Genomic DNA, 26,772 nt, shown 5'->3' with positions numbered 1-26,772 from the left:
GAGTGGAAAACTTTTTAAACAGCTGGTGTCTAATCGACTCCCTCAATCCAGTCAGAAGCGTAAACAAAGAGAATGGAGCCCAATGAAGAAGCGTCTAACACAGCTGTAAACAAAATCACAGTCAGAGTTCAGCGCACGGCAGCAGGCTTTAAAGGAATAGTACACCCAAAACATGATTAGCCTTCATTTTCTACTCACCCCCATGCTGAACAACACTCTGGAGTACTTTTTTGATATCTCAAATGCATCTGGAGATCTGGGAGGCTTCTTGCTGTCTGCTGACATTCAAATAATGGAGGTCTATGGCGCCCGAGACAGAAAGGTCCATAAAAGTCCACAAAAAACGTGTCAATATTCCTCCATACTGCTCGTCCAATGTAATCCAAGTGTCCTGAGTGGGTAGCATCCAGAATTTACTCGAAACGAAGTCATTTAGAATGTTTTTAGAGCATAAACAGTAGTGTATAGGATTTCCTGAAAGCGCGCACATCCGCGCTCACGACGCTACGGAAACCGTGGCAGACCAAACCAGATGAAAGTGCGCATTCAGCGTCTGCTCTTCCAATAATGCAAGCGTAGAAGAAGAAATGTGCTGTTTACCTGTGCAAAGAAAGAAACAACGAAAGAAAAATGTCTGAGGACTTCAGTGTTGAGGAAGAGCATGAGTTCTTTGCCGAGCTGAATGCGCACTTTCATCTGGTTTGGTCTGCCGGCTTCCGTAGCATGATGAACGCGCCGGCGCGCGCTTTCAGGAAATCCTATACACTACTGTTTATGCTCTAAAAACATTCTAAATGACTTCGTTTCGAGTAAATTCTGGATGCTACCCACTCAGGACACTTGGAATACATTGGACGAGCAGTATGGAGGAATATTGACACGTTTTTTGTGGACTTTTATGGACCTTTCTGCCTCGGGCACCATAGACCTCCATTATTTGAATGTCAGCAGACAGCAAGAAGCCTCCCAGATCTCCAGATGCATTTGAGATATCAAAAAAGTACTCCAGAGTGTTGTTCAGCATGGGGGTGAGTAGAAAATGAAGGCTAATCATGTTTTGGGTGTACTATTCCTTTAAGCAAGGATGTGCAAAAAAACGATGCACATTGTTCTCACTGTTCACTCAGTTCGGTGGCACTAAAGTAGATGTTGAGCAAAAGAACATGAACCTCAAAGTCTGTCCGAAAACTGTTGGGACTACCCAAATACCCCATTTACGCTACCCTTGAAAAACCGATCCATGCCGAGACCGGTCCGAGCTCGGATCAGTTAACCAGGCCGAGCTCGATTCTGATGACCGTTGACACATCACGCTATCTCAGTTCCTCAACTCCTCGCCTCCTAGTGACGATCTGCGGTATTACTGCCAGTATTGAAGGAGGAAATCAAGCAGTTGGTGGCGGTAATGCACCAAAAGTTGTTTGCCAACCGCCATAAAACACAAGAAGAAGAAGAAGAAGAAGAAGGAGGAGGAGGAGGGAATCAAGCAAATCAAAATGGCGGCGCCCATCACATTAATTTATTATTGATTATTATTGCTGTACTTCGGTGTTTGTGGAGGGTCAGGCGAAGACGGCAACCTTTCATGGATGTTTATAGTTGTTCTTCAACTTCAGCTGCTGGATTTCTGTTTTGTGTTGGTTGGTAAGCAACTCCCGGAGGGGCATTAGCGCCAACTACTGGAATGGAGTGTGAATCGGGATGGCAGCCAGACGGAGATGACGCGTTCTGCTCATGCGCTCTTGTTATCAGAGAACCGAACCCACCTCTGGAACTGGTCTGCAGTTAGTGCGGTTCGGTTGTGTCTAGCTCGGTCCATTTACACACGATAAGTTATCTCAGTTACTGAGCTCGGACCGGTTTCGGCACGGTTTTTCCAGGGTAGTGTACATGGTGTAAAAGTAACACTACCAACCTCCACCATCTACAGCACAGCCACGCCGTTGAGTTCAAAGATGTGCAAAAGGCTCCATTACCTTTGAGTAAAAACTTTTGCCAGACAGGAAACATTTTTCTCCTGTTCAATGAGACATTTTTGAATGTTAAAACCCAAATGGGTACAAAACTTTAATATTTAATTGAGAGTAATATGTAACATGATTTATTCAATAAATAAATTATAAATCAATGAGTTGCATTTCCTGCACATGCCTTTATTTCTTATAGATGAGCCTGAGAATTTATCATGCATTTATCGTTATCGAGGTAAAACTGCCCAATTTGTCGTGACACTGATTTGAGGTGATTTCGCCCCGCCCAACTGCAACTGCATTTGGTCTTTATCTGAGTGAGGCAGGTAAACCACAGACCTTCCTTTATTCATGAGAGCTGTTTATCCCTGCAGGTTAAACCCTGCTGGCGCCCTTTAAACACACATTTCCATCACTTTGACACATTACAGGACTAAACCAGAGGAGTAAGACAAAAACAATGAAACTCTTCAGTTTTTTTAAATTGATCTAAACAGTTTTTTTTCTGACTTTGCTGCTGAATTCTTTCAGATAGAGGTTGATTTTGACTGCAGATGTGCCGTTTCACCCTTGCTATCACAAACCCAGATGCCTTAAGACCGCAACATGTTTAATGTTGAATTTGATTTGTTAGCAACATTGCTTAAGAAATAAAGCTTCTGCACTTGCAATTCACAGACAATGGAAGTAATGATAAAGGGTGAAATAAAAGTAAATAATCCAGGGGTTGACGTTAAGGATTTTTAGTACTTGCCCTTTGGGCAAGTGACTCTCACATTTCATTTGCCCAGAAACAAATTTTACTTGCCCAGTATAATGTTTGATAAATATAGTTCCAAATATTCATTTTTGTATATATATCAATGAAACATGTTTGTTTTTTAAATGTTTTTTGTAATTCAGTATTTTTTAAGTTTTCAGGTTCCTTGTGTGTATATGCATGCGTCAGATAATGAACTCCAGCCTACATTACCGTGTTAACAAGCTTTTCCATCCTTCCTGCACATTATTTTTAAACTAAACTTTGCTTTAAACTGTTGTTTGCTTGGAAAAATATAAATTGTAATGTTAAAAATCTGAAAAAAACTTGACAGGTTAAAAACTTAAGATAAATCACAAGACAGAAGTCAATGTCACAAATGAATAACTTTTATTTTAGAGTCACGGTATGTTTATACAAGATAATACTATTAATATAATGTGACTTTTCTAGAGAATCATTATACATAGTTATTTTATACAGGGTTTCCACAGTCTGACATTTCAGAATTCCCTGACTTTTAACTGACTCAGGATTAGTTTTCCCTGACAAAATAAATGCAGACGTTTGTCGGTTTGGTAGCTACATAACAATTACAGCTAAGTGGACAAAAATCCCGCCATCTGGCAGAAAATCACCTGGCTTTTTCAAATCACGCGCCTTTTTTCAAATCACGCGAGAATGTGTACAAAACAACAAAAATGGCGCCGGCAACGCTTCTAGGTCGTTTTCATCGAATGTCTGTGATTTTACAGTAATTTTGAGTGATAATTTTTTTTTTGCGATCATTGCACTTGCCCGGCGGTCAAATGCAATGAAATTTGTACTCTCCCAACAATAAAACTACTTGCCCCGGGAGATCGGGCGATGGTTAACATCGAGCCCTGTAATCCATGCTTTCTTTTCCAGAAGCTTTGGACATTTTAAACATTCACTCATTAAGTTTTAAGCACTTGTGAAATGAAACTCTTGCTTTTTACTATGAACTAGGAAAATCAACCATCTAAGAGAGTTTAAATCAAACAACAGGACAGTCTGGGTTCAATGAACAAACATTTTCTTCTTGTTCTTGGTGAATCTCATAGATTCTTGAAAGTAAACTGCTGAAAAGGAGTGAACGTTTTGGTTTCTTTACTTAATTAAATTATGTTTGCATTTTTAACCTTTTTCTTTTAAAAATCGTTTAACTGTAGACCTCAAAGGTTCCATATATTCTGATCTTATAAGTCAATAAAATTAGAATAAAGACCTCTAAAAACAGAATATTTTAAAAATGTGGGTTTAATCTTTCAGCCCCTTGAACTGGGGGCTAAAATAAAAGTCACTAAAGTGATCTACAGCCACTCTATTTTAGTAAGTTATAATTTTACAGTTAAAAATAACCAGAAAACAGCCACATGATGAAACTAGCTGATTTGTGACGGTTCAAACCGCCACCACAACACTTTAAATCCTGCGACTGCTGTTACCTTCTCAACCAGAGTCATTTGAAAACACTGCAAAACAACCGAAAGGGGAAACACAACAATGACTGCATCAGAAAATTGGTGGTATAGACGTTTAAAAACCCTGTTTAAAATGTGCAGCGTGTTATTACTGCACACCTTAACCTCAGGGAAAGGCCTCGCCTGCTGTGTTTAAACACGATCAGACTCGTCTGACTCACACAGCAGCAGGTAGAAGGTGTTCAATTACTGTTTTCTGTTTCCTCTGACAAAACAAAAAAAAAATATTCTGTCAAAAACATAAGATATTTACACAACCGATTGGCTGTCAGCTTTCTACGAGTTTGTTTTGGTCAAGTTTCATCTCCAGCAGTGATATGTTGGCTTTAGGTTTTATGGCTTGGAGTTGAGGCGGTCCACACCCACTGTGAAACCACATGGTTTACCCACTGGGGTGAGAGTCATTGTCCGCATGAAGGAAAGAAGCACAGTTCAAACTTTGAACTTCAGGACAGAATTGTATGGAGTCACTATTGATAATCCTGTCAGATGTTTTCCTTTAGCACCAGAGTAATCCTGTTAGCTGAAGCAGGAAACTCGAAACTAACGTGTTAGATTTGCAAAGCTGGACTCCACTCTCTGAAAAATGTGCAACTAGAAAATATATACATTGAAAAACTTGCAAAAAAAATAAATAAAAAAAATCTCTGGGTTCCTGAGCAAGACCCTTAACCCCACATGTGCATCCAGGGAGCCGCACAATGGCAGCCCACTGCTCCCCAGGGGGATGGGTTAAATTTCTCCAATGTGAGATCAATAAAATTTATTTATATTATGTTTATTTAACATTTATTTGTAAACTTATTTAACTTATATTACCTTTGATTCTGTTTAGAAAACATGCTCCATGTTGACATTGAAAATGTGAGATTCTCATGAAAATGTTTTTTTATGTCTTTAAACATGTTTTAATTCCATGAAATTATTTTTATAATCATTTCGGTTTAATATGGGAAAAAAGTCAAAATTCTGACTTTCATCTCAGAATTAAGGATCTTAATGTACCATGGAACCATGAAGGAAGAGATGTGGGAGTACTCAGCTTCACTGACAAAGATGTGAGTTGTTTGAGAGGGCCAGTAACACATTGGTGGAAAATTACAGAATTAGGCGACTTTTTACGTGTCAAAGGGGTCCCGGTGATGCTATTTCATTAATGGAAGAGCTGAAGGTGATAAAAAAAAGAGAGCTAGTTTAGTCTTTAAAATGGACATAGCTACGGCTTGATGCTAACATGTTTGTTAGCTGTAAGAATTCCGTCAGAATTCTGAGGGAAAAAAAGACAGAATTCTGAGAAAGAGGTCAGAATTCAGAGGTTAAAGTGTCAAAATTCTGAGGTTAAAGTGTCAGAATTCTGAGATTAAAGTGTCAAAATTCAGAGGTTAAAGTGTCAAAATTCAGAGGTTAAAGTGTCAAAATTCTGAGGTTAAAGTGTCAAAATTCTGAGGTTAAAGTGTCAAAATTCTGAGGTTAAAGTGTCAGAATTCTGAGGTTAAAGTGTCAAAATTCTGAGGTTAAAGTGTCAAAATTCTGAGGTTAAAGTGTCAGAATTCTGAGGTTAAAGTGTCAGAATTCTGAGGTTAAAGTGTCAGAATTCTGAGGTTAAAGTGTCAGAATTCTGAGGTTAAAGTGTCAGAATTCTGAGATTAAAGTGTCAAAATTCTGAGGTTAAAGTGTCAAAATTCTGAGGTTAAAGTGTCAGAATTCTGAGGTTAAAGTGTCAAAATTCAGAGGTTAAAGTGTCAAAATTCTGAGGTTAAAGTGTCAGAATTCTGAGATTAAAGTGTCAAAATTCTGAGGTTAAAGTGTCAAAATTCTGAGGTTAAAGTGTCAGAATTCTGAGATTAAAGTGTCAGAATTCTGATGTTAAAGTGTCAAAATTCTGAGGTTAAAGTGTCAGAATTCTGAGATTAAAGTGTCAAAATTCTGAGGTTAAAGTGTCAAAATTCTGAGGTTAAAGTGTCAGAATTCTGAGGTTAAAGTGTCAGAATTCTGAGGTTAAAGTGTCAGAATTCTGAGGTTAAAGTGTCAGAATTCTGAGATTAAAGTGTCAGAATTCTGAGGTTAAAGTGTCAAAATTCTGAGGTTAAAGTGTCAAAATTCTGGGATTAAAGTGTCAGAATTCTGAGATTAAAGTGTCAAAATTCTGAGGTTAAAGTGTCAGAATTCTGAGGTTAAAGTGTCAGAATTCTGAGATTAAAGTGTCAAAATTCTGGGATTAAAGTGTCAAAATTCTGAGATTAAAGTGTCAGAATTCTAAGATTAAAGTGTCAAAATTCTGAGATTAAAGTGTCAGAATTCTAAGATTAAAGCGTCAGAATTCTGAGATTAAAGTGTCAGAATTCTAAGATTAAAGTGTCAGAATTCTAAGATTAAAGTGTCAGAATTCCAAGATTAAAGTGTCAGAATTCCAGGATTAAAGTGTCAGAATTCCAGGATTGAAGTGTCAGAATTCCAGGATTAAAGTGTCAGAATTCTAAGATTAATGTGTCAGAATTATAAGATTAAAGTATCAGAATTATAAGATTAATGTGTCAGAATTGTGACAAAAAAAGTCAGAATTCAGAGATTAAAGTCAGAATTCTGACTTTTTTCCTAAATTAAACTGAAAGATTATTTAAAAACCAGTTAACTTTGTTTATATTTTCCCAGTGGCCCTAATCCTCTTCCCTATCAGAGTTATCTGCAGTGTGACATTCCTCAGAAATCCTCCAAACATCCCAGCTCTCTGCGGCGCCTTTAAAGAGACAGCGCGCTTTCATAGAGTTTTTATTCAAGGTTTATTGTTATGGAGACTCAATAGTTAAGGTATTTCTCGTGTGTTTAAAATCTCGTTTTTTTTTTTTCCATCTTACTGATAAACTGTGGTGTGAGCAGGTGCAAACAGGCCACTAACTGGAGCTTCTTACCTCCGGAGCTGCTCGGCTGTCTGCGGACCACTTGCTCTCGCGTGTCCCTCCTCAGGTTTTCCTCCTCTTCTTCTGCCCGAGCCTCTGCCATGACGCTTTATGCCTCTTAAATTGTTTTTTTGGAGGTTTCAGTGTCTGAATAAAAAAGGGAGCCCCTGTTTAGCAGAGAAACCGCATTCCCATCTCCCCTCCCTTCTTCTTCTTCTTCTCCGGTTCCTCCGTCGATAACCTGCAGCCTAAACACAGCGTCCAGCGGGGACAAGTTCACCTAAACACCGAGAACTTTCCAGCTCCGAACGGCTTCCAGGAGCGGATAGAGACTCTGCCTCTGAACCCGGGAGCTGTTCTCCGTTTTATCCGCATCCAGTCTCCGGTGGAAACTCGCTCTGAAGCCGAGCTTCGTCTGAAGACTTTCCCCCAAGCTTCCCTGTTTCCCCGCGAGCTCCTGATACGGAGCCGCACGAGCGCCGACCCCGTGACGTCACGAAAATGGAGATGAGAGAAATGATGATTAGCTTATCTGACCAGGGGCGGTGCAAAGTTCAAGGCGGCCATAAACAAGGTTTCATTTTTTAGGGAGGACTTAACATTTTAGAATAAAACCAAGCAGCTTTCTCAACATGATCCTGCAACACATAATTATTTTACAATTTTCCAATCCACTTTATTTATATAGCACGGTTTAAATAAACACAAGGTTTCCAAAGTGCTGCACAAAAAGATAAAATAACTAAAATACCTAACTAAAATTTGTTTGTTTGTTATAAATAAACTACAATATTTTTTCTTTTATATTGACAAAACAAGAAGCCCACCAGATAAATACGATCAGTTATAAATAAACTAAGAACTAAGGTTATTTTTGTGACTTTATTGGTGAATTTGTCCATCTGCTAAATCTTGTGAAGGACTCTTAAATATAAAATCTGCATTGTTTAAAATAATTTTAAACTTTATTGATCGATAAAAAAAACAACATTTATTTGCTTGCAAACATTGAGCATTAAATGTAAAAAACAAACCCAGGTTAACAGAATTTATTTTAATGTAAGAGTGATGCAAAAAAAAATCCCTTGTAAACTCAAAAAGTTAAAAACATTTTCTAATATTTTCTTTATTTACAATTGAAAATAGTTTTAATACAGTATTCAAAAAGAGAAAAAAATGCAACAAAAACACACACAAAAAAAAACACTGGTATTTTTAATGAAATATATGTTTTCACTGCAGGAATTTAAACTGCTTTGTTAAAACACCACATTTGTTCATTTAAGAAGACTCGTTAAATGGAATACAACACGGCATCTTTAACAACAACAACAAAAGTCAAAAACATTCAGCATATTTTAATATGTGATGAACAAGACAAAAATTGATACTGATAACTGATCTGTTTTTCTCAAAATACTCTAAAATTGAGCCCAATCTGACTATTTTGTTTTGGTCCTGAGAGATCTTTGGCAGATGGATGGATGCAAAAGAGAATAAACAGGTGTAGCAGGTAACAGTGAGACCCGTTTTAAAATTGATTGACAAAAAGAGACAAGTTGAAACTTTAGGTGATCAGACGGTGCAGGAACTTGGATTGCCCTGTGGTGTAACAATAGAGCAGGTGCTTCATTTATACAGTCTTAAGCGTCAATTTCAGGGTTCAAATCCTCTATTTTATGACCTTTTTGTCTTCCTGCCTTTTCCCACCTGATTACTGCAGGCCACTAAAGTCCACAAAAATATAAAAGCAGACTTATCTGCAATATCTGAAGTCAGCTAAAGCAGCCTAAAGACACAATGAGCTATACAATATCAGGATATGTGCAGTGCAGGAACAGTGATCTACAGCTGCAGGATATGAGGATGAGCTAGAAGAAGATCACAGAGAAAGCTCATAGATTTGTTTATGTTCAGGGAGGATTTGGTAGAAGCAGGGATAAAGGAAAAGGTGAGAAGCAAATAGAAATGAATGAAAGGAAAACAAACTTTGTTTTTATGCAAATAATGTTCCATCTGATGTCTTATTTGATTATATGTATGTATAGATTTTTTCTGTTGTTGTGTAATCTGTGTGACATTTTGCTGGGAGGTAAAGCTGTTTAAAGCACTCTATCCAATTAAATGTATTGATAAGGTACGACATGTTCATTTTTGGCTTCAGATTTTACCGTGGTTAATAGGCCTTCTAATGTTAACAGCACTAAGACAAAAATGATTAAAGAAAAAGAAACAAACAAAACTTTAAAAAGAGCCAGAAGGTATAATAAAAATGCACAAAATACACACCACAGTGAAAGGATTACAGAGAAATAAATGACCTGAAACCACAAACCCTGGCCAAGAACAATAGATATTAAATATGCAAGCAGGAACAGATGGGCGTCCACTGGGTGGCCTGTTTGGACTGTTTATTTGGAGTCATATTACAATCAGTGTGAGCAGAATAACATAATAAGCAGCTAAAAGAGAAACACTGAGATTGGCTACAAGAAACTGAAAACAAAACTGCAAGGTCTTACTGTTTTTAAATCAAATGTAGTTTTGCATTGTTTTAATGTCACTGATGATGTCACCAACATCAAGCTCTTCACCTGTTTACCTCTTTTCATTGACTGTTGTTTATTTAAACTCAGATATATTTTGGAAAATTAAAGATGTTGGATAGAACACTGATAATTTATTGCAATTTAATAAAGTTGAAATCTACAGCATGTATATTGACATAGATAAGGGGTGTAGTTTTAAAATCTTACCACAAGATGGTGCTGTAACACACAAAACAAAGCACACTTGTTAGCTCTTAAAAATCTCAGAACAGTACATTTCCAGAATTTTTATTGCCATTACACTGTCACAAGTACAGAGAAATAAAATGAACTCTCTGCATTTAACCCATCCCCTTAGGAAGCAGTGGGCTGCCATTGTGCGGCGCTTTAGGGAGCAGTGTGGGGTTAAGGGTCTTTGCTGGGAGTGGGACTTAAACTCAGAACCTCTGGATTCCAAGCTCTATGCCCTAATCTTTAGGCCCCCACTCCCAAAACAAGTACATTTGGGACATCAGTTTAAAATATAACATATAAAAAGTTACGGGTATTTTAGAAAAACTACGGAAGTAGCTGAAGAACAAGAAAAAAATCATTCTATTTATCAATCATTCAATCAATCATCAACAAAACAAATTTTATCTGTCGAAAATTTCTAATACAATAAATTGCCAGAAGTACTAGGTTTCACAGAGGGACACGGATACAAACAACAACCACAATAAAAAATGCAGAATTTAATAAATAAAACAGTACTGAAAATCAGGAAATATGAATAAAAATATTCAATAAAGTACATAAGCATAGATAAGATAAGATAAGACTTTATTGATCTCACAGTGGAGAAATTATTTTCTCTCATTGGCTTAATAGTCAAAAGAAGGTGCCAAAAGGAGGAAAAGGTGCATGGGGTATGTAATAAATGCATTCAGATGAACGTATTAACATGTAAAGATGCTTAAAACATTGCTTAAACATGAAACCTATAATTAACAATAACAGAAAAACATAACCATGAAAACATTAAAACAGCAGAAACAGATTGAAATGCTATATAATATTATATTCAATGTTTTCCAGGCCAAGGACCCTGAAACTGATGGCGAGCGCGGGGCCCCCCTAATTATATATATTGTATAAAATTGTGTTCTATCAAACTGGTCCTATAGTCACTCTATTACAGATGTAACAAAAGTAATTTCTCTCTCTGGGATTATTAAAGTAATTCTGATTCTGGTTCCTGGTTGATGGGACAGGTGTTGTGAATGAAACGGTACCCAGCTTGAAAGAGCTCCTGTGTGTCACTGAAGCATTGATGACTGAAAGACGTCTTCTGCCTCCATTTATCTTTTTTACTAAATTGTGTTGAATTCATGATAACGTGTATTTAAAAACATTTTAGTTACTGGAAAAAAATTGCAGGGGGAATATAAAAAAAAGTGTAATCAACCAAAACTTTTGCAACCCCCATGCAGTACCTCTTCAGACCCCTTAGTGGTCACGGACCCCCTGTTGAAGACCTCCTCTATATAATGTTCATGGAATTAAAATGTATTTAAATATACTATGCAGGCTTATCTTTAACTAAATTAATTTTTAGCCACACATTTCTAGCATAACAATTTAAACATTTGCATTAAATAATCAAAACTCTTTATTCTGATTATAGTGTTTATATGGTGACTAATGGTAGGTTATTCAGTTATAATGTTCTCTTTATTTTATTTTTTTTCATTGGATGTTAACTTTAGCATAATTGAATTTATTGGCAGAATTAAAGTTATCCAGAATTTTTGCATCTATGTATTTTAACCTACCTATTGCAGATTTCCCATTTATACAACAAAGCCAAATACATAGTAATACTTAATTTCTCACATTAAAATCAGCATCAGTTTTGGGAAGCGTGAAGAAGTGCAAATATACAGTATTGTAGTGGTGATTGTTTGCCAAGCCAAACATCCAATTAAGCCACTATAAGGCACCGGGATCAAGTTTCTGTACACAGGGAAAGGAAGGTTCAATGTGCAAATTTGATGATGGTTCTGGAAGGTTTATTATCCTATTTCCTATTTAACAATCACAGAGTTCCAACTTTTCTTTTGTCCTACCTCTCTTGCACTGGTAAAAACCATGGGCCACAAACCCAAAATGCCTGCTGGTCCTTTCCCAGGCCCCCCCTTTTTTTATTTTTTTTTTATTTTTTTTTAATTCAACAATTGCACAGTTTACATTAATACATGAACATTCGTCTCCATTGTGAAAATAAGTACACTGTGCAGTATCCAACATTGCTGGTGTTTTAACATTTTACCATAAAACAAAAAGGAAAATTTACATCATCACATTTTGCCAGGTAAAGTACAAATTTATAAAAAGATATTAAATTGTTTACACACATTTACAGTTTTTGTTGCCTTTTGATTAAGAGAATTCCCAGGCCCCTACACTTATAGAAAGTGGACTGATCCACATCACTTCATGTCTTCAATTTAGAATTTAGAATTAATTAACAGAATTCCAATGGATAGATAAATAAAGAATAAATAGCTCCAACAAGTATGTCATAAAAACTAATGACACTACTAATGAGTTGGAGGAGGAGCTCTGCCTTCAAGTGGGTGGAGTTAAGCCACACAGTGGGCGGGGCTAACGTAAAGGTCCAGGCTTGGAGCAAAATGATTGACAGTAAAGCCGCTTAATCCCTAATAAATGGCAAAGCGCTCAGAAACAACACTACCTCTGAACCACAGTCACTCACACCTGGATTTATAAACGTTTCAGGATTTTAAAGGAACTTCTAGGATACTTTTTTCACCTTTAACAACTTTGAACAACATTTCAGAGGTAAGAAGCGTCTTTTACTGGATCGCTGCGACACAGATGCGTCTCTAGAGGTAAATACTTTATTGCTGACTTTAAAAAAAAGCGGATATATTATGATTCAACACTTGCTGTACTTTAGTGTGTAAAAAAAGTTTAATTCTTATTAGAGTATTTTATTCTCCAACAACCTACAGGTAACTGTGAGTAAATTACAATAAATTGACTTCAGATTGAATTCAGAAAAATGCTGGAAGAAGATTTGCACAAGATCTCATCTGAGCATCATGTGTGTAATATCATATCCAGTTTATCTTATCTTATATGTTACATCCTGCTGAGTAATATTTGTCCACCTGTGTGTACCTGTGTGTTCACCATGGTGCTCACCTATCCCGCCCCTCATTCACATTAAACAGCTCTGAGTAAAGCTTCTGTACTTATGTTACCCAGAATCAGGAGATGGAAATGTTTAGGGAAACATAAAGCGACAATTTTAAAAAAATTCTGTTAAGTTATTATTTAATGGGTAATTGGTTTGAGTTTAAATTTTTTTATTTTGTAATGTAAATCAAAACTGTTATGTAAATCTAAACTGCACTGGTTTAAATCAAATACACTAGTATTTTAAATAAAAAAAATACACACACACAAAAACACCACACATGCTTTATTATCAAGTTGACTGTGAAAGTGAGCCGATTAAAAGATATTTCAGCCTCTGGTTATTTCCTGATTGGTGAAGATCAAAGCCCTTACTTTCCTTTTTAGAAAGGATAGGTTTGTGCCCCCCCACCCCTTTACAAATGGCGGCATTTGATGTACAGAAAGTTACTAACCCTGATTTTGGTCAGGAAAGGCACAGCAGCATCAAGAAAAAATGTATCAGTTTTTCTGTATACAGGTGCTGGTCATAAAATTAGAATATCATGAAAAAGTAGATTGATTTCAGTAATTCCATTTAAAAAGTGAAACTTGTATATTATATTCATACATTACATACAAACTCATATATTTCAGATGTTTATTTTGTTTAATTTTGATGATTACAAATGACAACAAATGAAAATCTCAAATTCATCATATCAGAAAATTAGAATATTGTGAAAAGGTTCAAAATTGATGGCCCCTGGTGCCACACTCTAATCAGCTAATTAACTCAAACCACCTGCAAAAGCCTTTAAATGGTCTTTCAGTCTAGTTCTATAGGCTACACAATCATGGGGAAGACTGCTGACTTGACAGTTGTCCAAAAGACGACCATCGACACCTTGCACAAGGAGGGCAAGACACAAAAGGTCATCGCTAAAGAGGCTGGCTGTTCACAGAGCTCAGTGTCCAAGCACATTAATAGAGAGGCGAAGGGAAGGAAAAGATGTGGTCGAAAAAAGTGTACAAGCAAGAGAGATAACCGCACCCTGGAGAGGATTGTGAAACAAAACCCATTCAAAAATGTGGGGGAGATTCACAAAGAGTGGACTGCAGCTGGAGTGAGTGCTTCAAGAACCACCACACACAGACGTATGAAAGACATGGGTTTCTGCTGTCGCATTCCTTGTGTCAAGCCACTCTTGAACCACAGACAGCGTCAGAAGCGTCTTGCCTGGGCTAAAGAGAAACAGGACTGGACTGCTGGTGAGTGGTCCAAAGTCATGTTCTCTGATGAAAGTAAATTTTGCATTTCCTTTGGAAATCAAGGTCCCAGAGTCTGGAGGAAAAGAAGAGAGGCACTTCATCCACGTTGCTTGAAGTCCAGTGTAAAGTTTCCACAGTCAGTGATGGTTTGGGGTGCCATGTCATCTGCTGGTGTTGGTCCATTGTGTTTTCTGAGGTCCAGGGTCAACGCAGCCACATACCAGGAAGTTTTAGAGCACTTCATGCTTCCTGCAGCTGACCAACTTTTTGGAGATGCAGATTTCATTTTCCAACAGGACTTGGCACCTGCACACAGTGCCAAAGCTACCAGTACCTGGTTGAAGGACCATGGTATCCCTGTTCTTAATTGGCCAGCAAACTCTCCTGACCTTAACCCCATAGAAAATCTATGGGGTATTGTGAAGAAGAAGATGCAATACACCAGACCCAACAATTCAGAAGAGCTAAAAGCCACTATTAGAGCAAACTGGGCTATCATAACACCTGAGCAGTGCCACAGACTGATCGACTCCATGCCACGCCGCATTGCTGCAGTAATACAGGCCAAAGGAGGCCCAACTAAATACTGAGTGCTGTACATGCTCATACTTTTCATGTTCATACTTTTCAGTTGGCCAACATTTCTATAAATCCTTTGTTTTTATTGGTCTTCAGTAATATTCTAATTTTCTGATATGATGAATTTGAGATTTTCATTTGTAATCATCAAAATTAAACAAAATAAACATCTGAAATATATGAGTTTGTATGTAATGTATGAATATAATATACAAGTTTCACTTTTTAAATGGAATTACTGAAATCAATCTACTTTTTCATGATATTCTAATTTTATGACCAGCACCTGTAATAGGGTCCCCCTTAACTCATATTTAACTTATTTAATAAAAGCTTGTAAAAGCTGAAGTCTGAGTCTAGTTTTTTTCCAGCAGGAAGACGGAATATGGTTTCCAACTCAGTGAAAATTAAATAAGGGACATGTCTTTCACGCGACATTAAGAATTTATTCTTGCCCTTCATTGTGTGAAGGAATTGTATACATTTAAATAAAACCCAAATTAAATTTAATGCCGAATTTTTTGTCTAAATACAGGAAAGTTATTTTTTTAAGAGACAGTTTGTCAGGGTTTAGTTGCGGTTTGGAGGACCCAAGTGCAGAGGCAGAGAGGCTGAGGAGATTTCTAGGAGTTTTAATGGGGCAAAAACAGTAAACAAAGGCAGGAATCCAAAAATCCAACTAATAATGAAAAGCAAACCAGAACTAAGGAGACATCTGGGGAAACCAAACACGAGGAGCCAGGGAGAGACGAGGAAGGTGGACAACAGCATGGGAGGACAGCAAAGACAAGGAACCAACAAAGAGTGAGAGCAGAGGGAGAGCATATATAGCTGACAGAGACAAAGGGAGGGTTAACGAGCTGACAAGGAGCAGGTGTGAGAGGAGACAACGAGGGAGCCAAGGGGAAAGGAACACACACACACAAGAGGGCAACAGAAAAACATGAGAACTAACATAAATCTAGAAATTAAAACAAAACTGGAATTAAACCAATAAATCTAGAAAACAAGGAGCAAAGTAAAGAACAACAGAACCAAGACAATGACACAGTTGGCAACCCTATGATGGAGTAATTTATGACCATTATTTCTCTGACTGAATGACTGTAGCTTACCGTGTCCAATTTTTGGGAACACATGGAAATTGATTAAAAGTGGCCTGAGAATGAAGCCCTGAGGGACTCCACATGAGGTCTTTGTTCAATCATATTCACTAGGACTGAATTAAACACAACAGTGTCTGTCTGTAATATGATCTGATCAGTCTGTTTAATTTTTTCCCTGCTATTTATGTATTTTTTTTATTTGCAAAACAAACAGCTGTTATCGCAGACCTTAATTTGACAGATTTTAATTTTCTACAGAAAATTCTTCTGAATGCAAAAACTGTTAAAAAACTCTGATGAATGTAATAACCACCAATGTTTGAAGTTGTTATTAAATAAGGACCTAAAACTCTGCAAATTAAAACATGTTATAATTAATTCAGGTATGTCTGTTTGAACATATGTTTAATCTCTGCTTTGTGATGTGTTCCTCTGACTGACACAGACACAGAGTGAGTTCAGGATTAAACATCATCTCAGATTACCTCCCTCCTCCCACCAGCTCTGTCTGAAACAGACACACACACTGGTTCTCCTATCTGTGTGAGGAGGACCACTGAACCAATACATTCCTTAACTCTTTATCTCCAATCAGATTGAAAACCTTAAAAGCCGGCAGGGTGATCACATTTCACGGTCTGAATCTTTTTGTATTTTGTCTAAAGACACCACCCATCTGTGCGGTAATGTCAGCTACATGTTTTTCTTAAACGTGTGCAGCCAAGTTAGGCTGCAGGAATGCAGTCGGGTCTGTTTGAGAGGTTTCTGAGTTTGACCACATCATTTTCTGCATATTTTCTCAAGTCCAACCTTTTTCATGCAATCCAGACAAGGTTCGAGTTCTCAGTGATATACAGTAATTTTGGTTAATATGCTTTTCAAAGCTAATGCTGTGCACAGCTTTTTAATAAAAAAAAAGCAACAAAAAAAATGAATGAAAGCTGCAAAGACTGATTCGAGGTGAAAAGCAGACAGAAACATGCACACACTGACATGCACATCCTATAATGACCAAAATCCATCAGTTTATCCCTCACAGACCCACAGAGATTAGAGGCCCAGATGGTGCAGGATGAATTAGTTTGCGTTTGTTTTACCTTTGTTGTTGGGACATTTATCTCTTTTGTGCATACAGTAATGGCTTAAAATAAAAAAAGCAGTTATTACTTATATTTAAAATTTAGCTATGCAATAATTTTTGAGAAATATCTCTTCTTCCCTGTAGGATAAAAGCTAGTTTTGGCTCCTTAGTGTCTCCCCAGCAGCAGAACATACAGTAGGTATGCTGAGATATCTTCACGTCCTCCCTGGGTATTCCTGGAATTTCCCGTAACGCCCAGGGTGGGACCCAAACACGCTGTCACTTTTTCCTGTTTGTATGTGCCTGCTGACGGCCCGTTCTTCCTATTTGAAACGCATGAAGTCATTAAAACAAGAATCAAAGTCACATTTAAAGGATCTTCATGCTTGAAATTGAGTAAAATAAGAGAAAGCAAAACTTAAACACTGTGTTATTGTGCTAAAGTTGTTTATCATTAGATTAGAAATCATCGCAGCCCTTTATTCTCCCAGCTGAGCTAAAAATACATTTCATTGTGACGGATTACAGTCCTTTAGCCTCACATCTCTGCAAGCTGGTTTTAAAACATCGTAGATTGAATGAGAACAGAAGCTGCCCGATAGGAAGGAAATCTATATAAACAAAGCAGAACATGTGGACAATAGATTCATGCAAGTGGGTGACAAAACAAACTGTTATTGTCCTGGTTGCACCTACAGTTTGTTCAGGTCTTTTATCATTCAAAGAGTGCTGAGCTTTCTAAATCAAACATGAAATGTTTCTAAGACCAATTTAACCTCTTAATATCCACCTCATTTTGGGTAATCCTTGCCTATTTTGCATACCCAAATAGAAAATTAAATAACTTAGGAACCGTAACCCCAAATTATATGTGTGATACATTAATTGTAAGCTAACACTTTCTAGTTTCTGAATATATATATATATATATATATATATATATATATATATATATATATATATATATATATATATATATATATATATATATATATATATATATATATATGTATATGTATATATATATGAAATTTGGGTGAGTAAAAAACAGCACAAGCTGCATCAGTTCAAACATGACTCAAAGTAGTTTTTTTTATTCTTAAAAATAATAGTTCTTTTTTGAACAGTAGTAATAAAGATATGCTTACTTGTTGTGGCTGCTTTGTCATGGTATATTTTGCCATGCTGCTATATCTGTGTTAATTGTTCTTTGGTGCTCACTATGTCCATAAAATGAACTAGGTGGTTGAATTGTGGAGAATCTAAGCTTTCCAACGATGTCTAACATGTCAATATTGAAAATGTTTTGTCATTGTCTCCTTTCTATCTCCTCTTTCCTTCATCTTTTCTCTTTTTTTTTCTTCTTCTGTTTTTCTGCTCTATTTACATTGCAGTGTCCATATAAACTGTAAAACTCCCTGCATAATTATAATAAAGCAATTTATATGCATGAAACAAGTGGAGCTATATGGCGATAGCCATACTGCTCCACTTGTGAAAGTAAAATCTGTTGGGCTCTTTTTGGCATCAAGACAACTATTCTTATTGCCACATTGCCAGACAGGACACTGTTAATAAATAAAAATAACATGTCAATATTGGTAAACATTTTACCAGTGTAATTTTCATGCATTCTGAGTTATTTTTTGTAAACGCTTTAAAACGGTGGGTTATGAGGATTATGGCATTGTAGCAAATAATGATACAAAACATCATTAGTGGAGGGGCAGAGCAAGAGATGATAGCCTTGATGATCAGGTGCTCCATCATCCATTAAGAGCTTTAAGGAGAGCCATTGTTCTTCTACGTAAACTGAGCAGGTTAGGATTACTCAATCTGCTTTCTTTGGGGGTTTCAAACGCAATGCAATGACCCAGAACCTGATAGATGGACATGGATGGATGGTTCTATGGATAGATGGATGGAGGGAACCCTTGCAATCAGACAACTCCATGCATACAAATCCAGACTGGGATTTCAAACTAATGCCTTGGTGGAGGGGTAACCATCTATGCCACCTTACAGCCCCGAACTTTATCATATAGCACCTGGAATTTCTATGTTGCACAATGCATTCTTGTCGGGCAACTTTTTATTTATTTTTTTTTTTTTACATTTTACAGTTGAAAATGCTCTTTGCTGGGGATGTTGTTCTGTTAGGCAAGACAAACAGTAGAAATTGGAGATTTTTCAAGATGTTATCATGGTTTGATGTTTAGTTGACAAGGTGATGAAAATAAGCCTGCATGATCTTTACTGATAGATTCAGGATTCAGCCTAGCCTGTCACCTTCTCTTTAGAATCCCATGGCAGTTCCAGTTCACCTTTTCTGGATTTCAGTTTAAACAGTTATATATATATGCTTCTTCTTCTTTTTTTTTCCCCCTACCCATTTGGTGTAATTTCTTCTCTTTTTCACCTTTAATTATTTCCTTTATTTTTTTTTTTTTACACAGTGTCCTGTCTGGCAATGTGGCAATAAGAATAATTGTATAGATGCCAAAAATAGCCCAACAGATTTTACTATCACAAGTGTAGCAGTATGCCAATTGCCATATTGATCCACTTGTTTCATGCATTTAAGTTGCTTTATTATAATTATGCAGGGAGTTTCACAGTTTATATGGACACTGCAATGTCAATAGAACAGAACAGGAAAAACAGAAGAAGAAAAAAAAGAGAAAAGATGAAAGAAAGAGGAGATAGAAAGGAAACAATGACAAAGCATTTTCAGTCTGCTTCATCACCTGCAACGAGATGTAAAAAGAACAGCACAACCGAAGACACGGTACGAGACATACAATAAAGCAACACCTTGAAACTATCGCTGAAGTAGTATTATTTAGTCTGACATGTACTCTATGTTACCTGAAGATATCTATACCTTTAATTATTTCCAAAAGAGCTTTAAGTTTCTGCTAGGATGTTTTGTGTCTTCATCAGTCTGCCTGGAGGTTTTCCTTTTAAAAACCTTTACATTTTATCCAGACTGGTTCTAAAGCCACCTGGGAACACTCAGCATCCTATAAAGCACTATTAAATGACCTTTGTCATCCTATACATGTTAAAGTTTCTGCTGACTGCTCTCTTGTTGATGCCATCTTTCCTGTCTGTGAGTCTGGTAATAAAGCTCGTTAAGGTTTGCAGCCTTTTGTTCCTCTCTAAAGACTCAAGAGCAGGATGGTTTTCAGAAATCCTGTACGAGTTTTTGTGCATTTGGATAAAAACCAAGAAACCATGTCTTAATTTTAATTATACAGCTTTGTGTGGCATCTATTTATGTTTAAAGCTGAATCAGCTCAATAAACTATATCAGAGGTAGTGAGTATTTGTAACCAAGGAGGCTTAAAGTAACAGGGAGCCATATTAACATATTGCTTGTATTGTTGTAGATTTGGTTTCATATTTAAACATTCATATATTTTTTATTTTTATGTTGTGGCAGGCCAGCAGCAGCTCATTGAGCCCAGGCATGGCGGTTGACTCCGGACAGATAGAACTGAACAGATCCTCCAGGTTCTCTCCTCCGCAGGCGGCGTCCTGCTCACATTGAACTGGGAGATACCACAGCTGCCTGACAGACAGTCAAAATGATGGCCTCGGTGGTTGTCGGGGGCAAACGGAAGAAGTCCCTCACATTGAGAGGGGTGGACCCGGAGACCTGCATGATTGTGTTTAAGAACCACTGGATGCAGGTAATAAACCATCAGCTCAATCAGAATGGTTCCCTTCTCATAATGCCTGTTTGTCTCCACTGCCTCCAGCTCTTAGTTCAGCCTTTCCTTCATAATTTCTGGCCGACTGTGTATGAATGTGGCCGATTGTTAGTCTTGGTTTGTTATTGTGGGTTTTTGATCCAGACTTTGGCCCTTAATCACTGAATCCTTTTACACCAGATCTCTGCTACTGCCAAAAAAGCAAAACAAAAAACAGAAACCTCAACATCTCTGTGTGTGCGTTCATTTCTGAACGTTTTACAGTCAGAAGATTACAGATTTAAACAGCATGTTATATGCTTTTATCATTGCGCTGCTTATTTGTGAGTTTATTATTTTCCATTGGATGAAAAAATGCTCACATTTCCAATGATCCAGTTTTGCTGTTTCTGCTAAAAACAGAAAACCTACAGATCTTCATTCTCCCTTAAAGGCTATAAATGTATATTCCACTGCTTGTAAAACCGTTGCCTAACATCTTAAAACCATTAACGCATTGTTAAACTCATTTAGATGATAGATGATTATATTATTCGGGTGCCAAATTATATTCTTTAATTACCCAGTGAAATTAAAACCTGGAAAGGCTGCATAGAAAGTCTAAAAGTGAAAATGAAATTACTTAACCACACTAACTTCATTCATTAGATTGTTTCTTACTATTATCAATAATTTGATTACAAATGTGAAAAATATAAATGGATGGAAACATCCATCCATTTTCTAACATGCTTATCCCAAGTGGGGTCACGAGGGGTGCTGGTGCCTATCTCCAGCTGTCTATGGGCGAGAAGCGGGGTGCACCCAAGACAGGTCGCAGTCCATCGCAGGGCAACAAAGAGACAAACAACCATTCACACACTAAGGAGAATTTAGAGAAGCAAATTACCCTAACAGTCACGTTAGGACTGTGGAGGAAGCCGGTGTACATGGAGAGAACCCACGCATGCTCAGGGAGAACATGCAAACTCCATGCAGAAAGATTCCAGGCCAGGAATCGAACTCAGAACCTCTTGGCTGCAAGGCAGCAGTGCTACCCGCTGCGTCACTGAGCAGCCCAGAAAGAAACAGCATTGGTTGATGCTCCAGCTAGCAGTTGAATACATTGATAAAACCAGCTTTACTTCACAATCATAAAACACTTAAGAAATTTGGTTTGACGAAAGACGAAACTGAAAGGACCCTGAAGCTTCCCAACCACATTGCTTATGCTTTGGATCCCATTTGCCATGCAAAAGAGAAGAGGCAGCGGTGGAGTACATGCCATAAGCTTTTGTAGAATTCTTCATTTTCCTATGCAGCACCGTGGTCGTGGCACAATATTCAAAACTCTCTGCAATTACAGACTCTTATTCCGCTACAGCATTTTAAATCACTATTGAAAACCGCTTGCACAGAGAATTGTAAGTGTTTTTCTAGAGTCTAGTTTATGATTGATTTTATGATGTTGTTCTTTGTTTTTATATGTCTTACTGTGCTGCTGCCTCTTGGCCAGGTCTCCCTCGAAAAAGAGATTTGCTCTCAAGGGACTTCCTGGTAAAATAAAGGTTAAATAAAATTAAAAAAAATCTGCTAATTGTTAATTGATTCAAAAAACGTGCCTACGTATGAAGCTTTCAGTTAACCTTTGAGGCTAAAACTTTAATTCGCATTGGGAACAAACAGATTTGCCTGTTTGAAGTCCAGAAGCGTTTTGACTTTCAAACATTGCAGCCGTACCTTCACTAAAGGAACTACTTTGAGTGTAAAAAATGAATAAAAAAAATCCTTAAAGGTTTCCCTCAAATATCTTTAGGCCTTATCCCCCTTCCATCCTAGGATCCATGTTTACACGACTTAAAGTGAAGTTCTCATGCCTGTTTAGACCTTTCTACATCTTTTCAAATAAAGACTTGGAAGTTTTCCAATTCTCTGCAAAAAAAAACAAAAAACATTTAACTAGTCAAGGGATGACACATTAATTAGAATTAAATGCGATTACTGTATTAATTATTATATAATTAAATCACATACAGTATATATCACATATAATATACAATATACTGTAAGTTGTTGAAATTGTTATCTAATTTAGTAATCAATTAATCGTAAAGTATAGAATGAGTATGAGAGACCAACCTACTCAGAGAAGTAATAATAAAAAATAATATATAAACACTTTACATTTAAGATTATATTGTTCTTGAATTTGTTATATCTAGAACTCTTTAATTGGTATACTTTTAGCTTCATCCTGTGAAATTTTGTATCTTTTGTATCTATCTGCACCTTATGTTATCTGTTTGCCAATTGAATTGTTGAAAAACAGATGATCTAATAATTGGAGCTCTAAAGTAGCCACAGTTGAAAAATAAAATTATTTGAATTGCTTAGTTTTAGTATAAGTTATTTTGACATCATATAAAACAAAACCTTGCTCAATTATTGTTTGAACATCTGTAAAATCCATCTTACGAAGAAACCCATGTAAACAGATAGGTTAGATAGCAATCTATATATCCGTCCGGCTGTCTGTCTCTCTGTCTGTATATCTATCTGCATCCTTATCCCATCCATCATGTCCCTCTCTGTGCAGGTCGTAAAGATTCTGGAGAAACACGAGCCGAGTCGCAGCACCTCCAGGGCCCTTAGCTTCCTCTCAGGTCACCATGGTAACAACAGCAGCTCCCGAACGTTCCACCTGGGTCCGATTCCCGCTGACGAGGCCAGCGCGGTGCAGAACTATGTGGAGCACATGCTGTTCCTGCTGATGGAAGAAGAGTCAGGGCAAGGTAGGAGGAAGCCATCATGGTTTGTCGTCACTGTGCTGCGTTAAGTCTCCTGACTGGTAATGATGTGCTGGATACCAGAAGGAGCCATGGGTCCCATCCTGGAGTTTGTGGTTCTGGAAGGTGTGATGGAGAGGCTGTTTCTGTGGAGCCTGAGGAGACAGTTCACTGAGGACATGAAGCTGGAGCAGCTCAGGATGTACCAGATGCTCTTATCTCAGGCCAAACAGCCTCTGCTGCACCACAAACCTGTTCTGCGGCCGCTCATGATGCTGCTCACTTCCTGTGCTGGAGCCGCAACTGGTCAGTTCTTAATCAGCTTGTTTAATATGAGGGAAATAAAAAAATAATGTTCTGCCTTATTGTCTTTTAATGCCTTATTTGGATTTACAGCAAAAAAAGTCTATTTAGATGTGCCTTGAGTCTTTAAAATATGATTTATTTCAGTCTGACCCTGCACCTACCTTTAGAGAAGGTTGCAATATGACTCAGATAAAAGGTGTTTAACTGATGCTGTTTGAGGCCCCGTCCACACGAAGTCAAAACGAACACGAAACGCTGATATTTTCCAAAACGTTTGCCGTAAAGACGGAGACGTAAAATAAATGTGAGCGTCCACACGAATGCATGAAAACGCTGCAAAATTATGCAAGGCCTGTAAGTGGCGCTGTGGTGCCAAAGCAAAAATAAGCGACGAAATGTTGGGCATGGCACTAATATTTATTCATGGTTGCCCTGCGGGTCCATTTTCGTGGTTAAGTCAAATTCAGGTGCTGAACTATGTGGTCGATATTGCTCTGTTCTTCCTGGAGATATTCCAGAAGAAGAAGATTCTGTTGTAAGCCCGACAGCAGGGTGAGTAGCATTAGCAGCAACGGCGCCATTGTTGTTGTGATACTGTGTCGCGCATGCGTGTTTAGAGGCGACGCTATGACGCATGCGTGTAAAAAAAAATATGCGGTTAGAGCTTAAAGATGGAAACGCGAAAACGGCGTTTCGAAATCTTCCCACTCTGAAGGCTGAATAAAAAAAGATCGTTTACAGACCCCCGAAACGCCGGCTTCGTGTGGATGAGAGGCTGGTTTGGTGAAAAATTTGTGCGTTTAGGCCAGGGTTCGTCTTCGTGTGGACGGGGCCTTAATGTTACTTTGTATTTCTCCTACCATTTCCATGTTAACTTGTTTAATGCTGCAATATTTGTATAAAACAGCCAAAGTGATGCCCTTTTATAAGGAATTGTGGCTGTTGCAGTGCAATTCACAAGTACAGAGCAACAAAATTACTCTCTACGTAGTACCGGCGCCCAGTGAGCAGTGTGGGGGTTAAGGGTCTTGCTCATGGGCCCAGAGTGGAAAGGCTTCCTGTTTGCAGGACGGGTGACTTACCACTTTGGCTACATGTTTACATTAATTTAAACCTGCATTCAGGTATACAGGCATCTTACTGTACTCACAGAAACACACCAATAGAGAGCCCTCCTTTCCTCCACTGCTTCTGCAAGCACTTGTCTTCGGGCCGATGCTTGAGTGGACATTAAACACACTCTGTATATGAGTCTGCATGCAGTCAAGCATATCTGTTCCTGCAGTTTTCATGAGAAAAGCGTTCATTCCCCCCACTGCCATGGTGAACATTTACCTGCTAACTTTACAAAGACAAAAGAAACAACGTTCAGATTGGTGCTTGGGTTTGTGCTAATTGTAATCCCCGAAATTAATTCCCTAAACGGAAGCACAGAAGTTTCAGAAAAAACTGATGTTTTAAAAAAAAATCTTTTTATCATTTCATGAGGTTTTTTCGTTGTATTGAATCTGTTATATTTCGCACAACTGCAATGGAAATACTTTCTCTGTATAACACCAGGCACATGATCTTCAGCTAGAAGAAGACAGGAAGTAATTGGAGGATGATGGCGGCCACTAGAGCCATGGCTGAAATAGGGAAATATCTCATGTTTAAATTTGCCACTACCATGTTTTTTTTCAGAATTATTGCTTTAACAAATGTGTTCACTTGCAATTTTGTTATTTAATGCAAATAACACTATAGCGAAACTAAGCCTTTTCAAATTTGGTAAAATATCGACATAGTTTGTGCACATTTGTGCACAAAGTGGCTTTAAAACTGTTGGTCCTTGCGACTGGATTTTCTGAGAAATGGGTCGCTGTTAGCTGTTAGCTGGGGAGCCTTGTCAGCTTCAAAGAAATTGGGTTTGAAGATTCTGCCTCGCAAGACATACTATGTTCACTGAGCAGGGTAGTGAGACACCAAGTAGGGGGTTGTAAAAATCTTTTGCATGCAGTTTTCTGAATCCACACAGACTCAGCACAGACCTTTATAGAAACATGCTTAAACTTATAAGCATCCAGGCAACTGCGCTTTGAAAAACTCCTTCAGCATGAAATCAAAGGTGAAAAATCCTCCACCTCAAAAGGTTTTGTCCATGCAGTAGTTCCCAGTGTCACTCTAATTCTGTATGGTTCAACATGTCAAACTAATGACTAGCTGCCAAGTTCTGACCCCACCCTCGGTAAATCATCCCTACAGTTAGCCCTGCCCCTCCGGGTAATTCGTACCCACCACTTTGGTGCCATTTTTTTTTTTTTTTTTTTTTGGGCGGTTGTTTTTTAGGGGAGTGGGAGCCTAGGGGTTGGGGCATTGCAATTGATTCCCAGAGGTTCTGAGTTCAAGCCCCACTCCCACAGACTGCCACTGTATTTTCCTGAGCAAGACCCTTAACCCCACATTGCTCCCCATGTGCCGCACAATGGCAGCCCACTGCTCCCCCCAAAAGGGATAGGTTAAATGCATGAGTGAATTTCGTTGCTTTATACTTGTGACAGTTTAATAAAAATAATGTTGACTTCTATTCTATTCTATTCTATTCTATTCTGCTTTTAGATCAAGGATCTTTAAAGTAGTGTAAGACTTGAGAATGCGTTGCTAGTAAGATGTTAACTCTTGTACCTGGATGCCTTGTCCCACAGACACCGGCGGTGTGGTGGAGGCGGAGCTGGTCTACCTCCTGCACCAGCTTTGTGTGGCTCTGGTCAAAGATCCATCTGTGCTGGAGCTTTTTTTCCACAGCAGTCAGGACCAAGGAGCTGCCAACTTCCTGCTCTTCTCCCTGCTCATACAATATACACACAGGTAGGCACTGCATATCTCCCAATCAGGGTATGCCTCTCCGCAATACTTTAGAGAGAACACCGAACATCTGAGCATTTAGAAAACTCACTTTGAGTATGAGAGTAGATCCTAATATCCCAGTATGACGCTACATTAAAATATTGTTGAAACACTAAGAAATGTGCTGACTGTCTGCTTCAGATGCTTCACCATAGATCATAATGGATTTACCATGTTAGATATGAATGATGGATATA

General features: G+C 37.9%; 2 protein-coding genes across 4 annotated transcripts in view; one reads left to right on the top strand and one right to left on the bottom strand.

Moving 5' to 3' along the window:
* Positions 1 to 7,627, bottom strand: part of LOC119773074 (SH3 domain-containing protein 19-like) — a 42,696-nt gene extending 35,069 nt beyond the window's left edge. Inside the window, exon 1 of the mRNA XM_038269889.1 lies at positions 7,145 to 7,627. Coding sequence (XP_038125817.1) covers positions 7,145 to 7,235 — 91 coding nt within the window. The 5' untranslated portion in view covers positions 7,236 to 7,627. The remainder of the gene's footprint in view (positions 1 to 7,144) is intronic.
* A 4,738-nt stretch (positions 7,628 to 12,365) lies between these two features.
* Positions 12,366 to 26,772, top strand: part of LOC119773073 (protein FAM160A1-like) — a 33,349-nt gene continuing 18,942 nt past the window's right edge. The window contains exons 1-5 of one of the 3 annotated variants that reach the window (XM_038269888.1): positions 12,366 to 12,525; positions 20,348 to 20,597; positions 23,194 to 23,389; positions 23,471 to 23,689; positions 26,374 to 26,536. In XM_038269888.1, coding sequence (XP_038125816.1) covers positions 20,493 to 20,597; positions 23,194 to 23,389; positions 23,471 to 23,689; positions 26,374 to 26,536 — 683 coding nt within the window. In that variant the 5' untranslated portion in view covers positions 12,366 to 12,525; positions 20,348 to 20,492. Of the gene's footprint in view, positions 12,526 to 12,558; positions 12,576 to 20,347; positions 20,598 to 23,193; positions 23,390 to 23,467; positions 23,690 to 26,373; positions 26,537 to 26,772 lie in introns of those variants that run through there. The other 2 variants (XM_038269886.1, XM_038269887.1) reach the window with 2 other exon arrangements.

The sequence above is a fragment of the Cyprinodon tularosa genome, unplaced genomic scaffold (genome assembly GCF_016077235.1).
Source record: "Cyprinodon tularosa strain WSP-4 unplaced genomic scaffold, ASM1607723v1 ctg740, whole genome shotgun sequence".
Lineage (NCBI taxonomy): Eukaryota > Metazoa > Chordata > Actinopteri > Cyprinodontiformes > Cyprinodontidae > Cyprinodon > Cyprinodon tularosa.
Note: the sequence above shows the minus strand (reverse complement) of the source record. Positions and strands in the feature narration are given on the sequence as shown.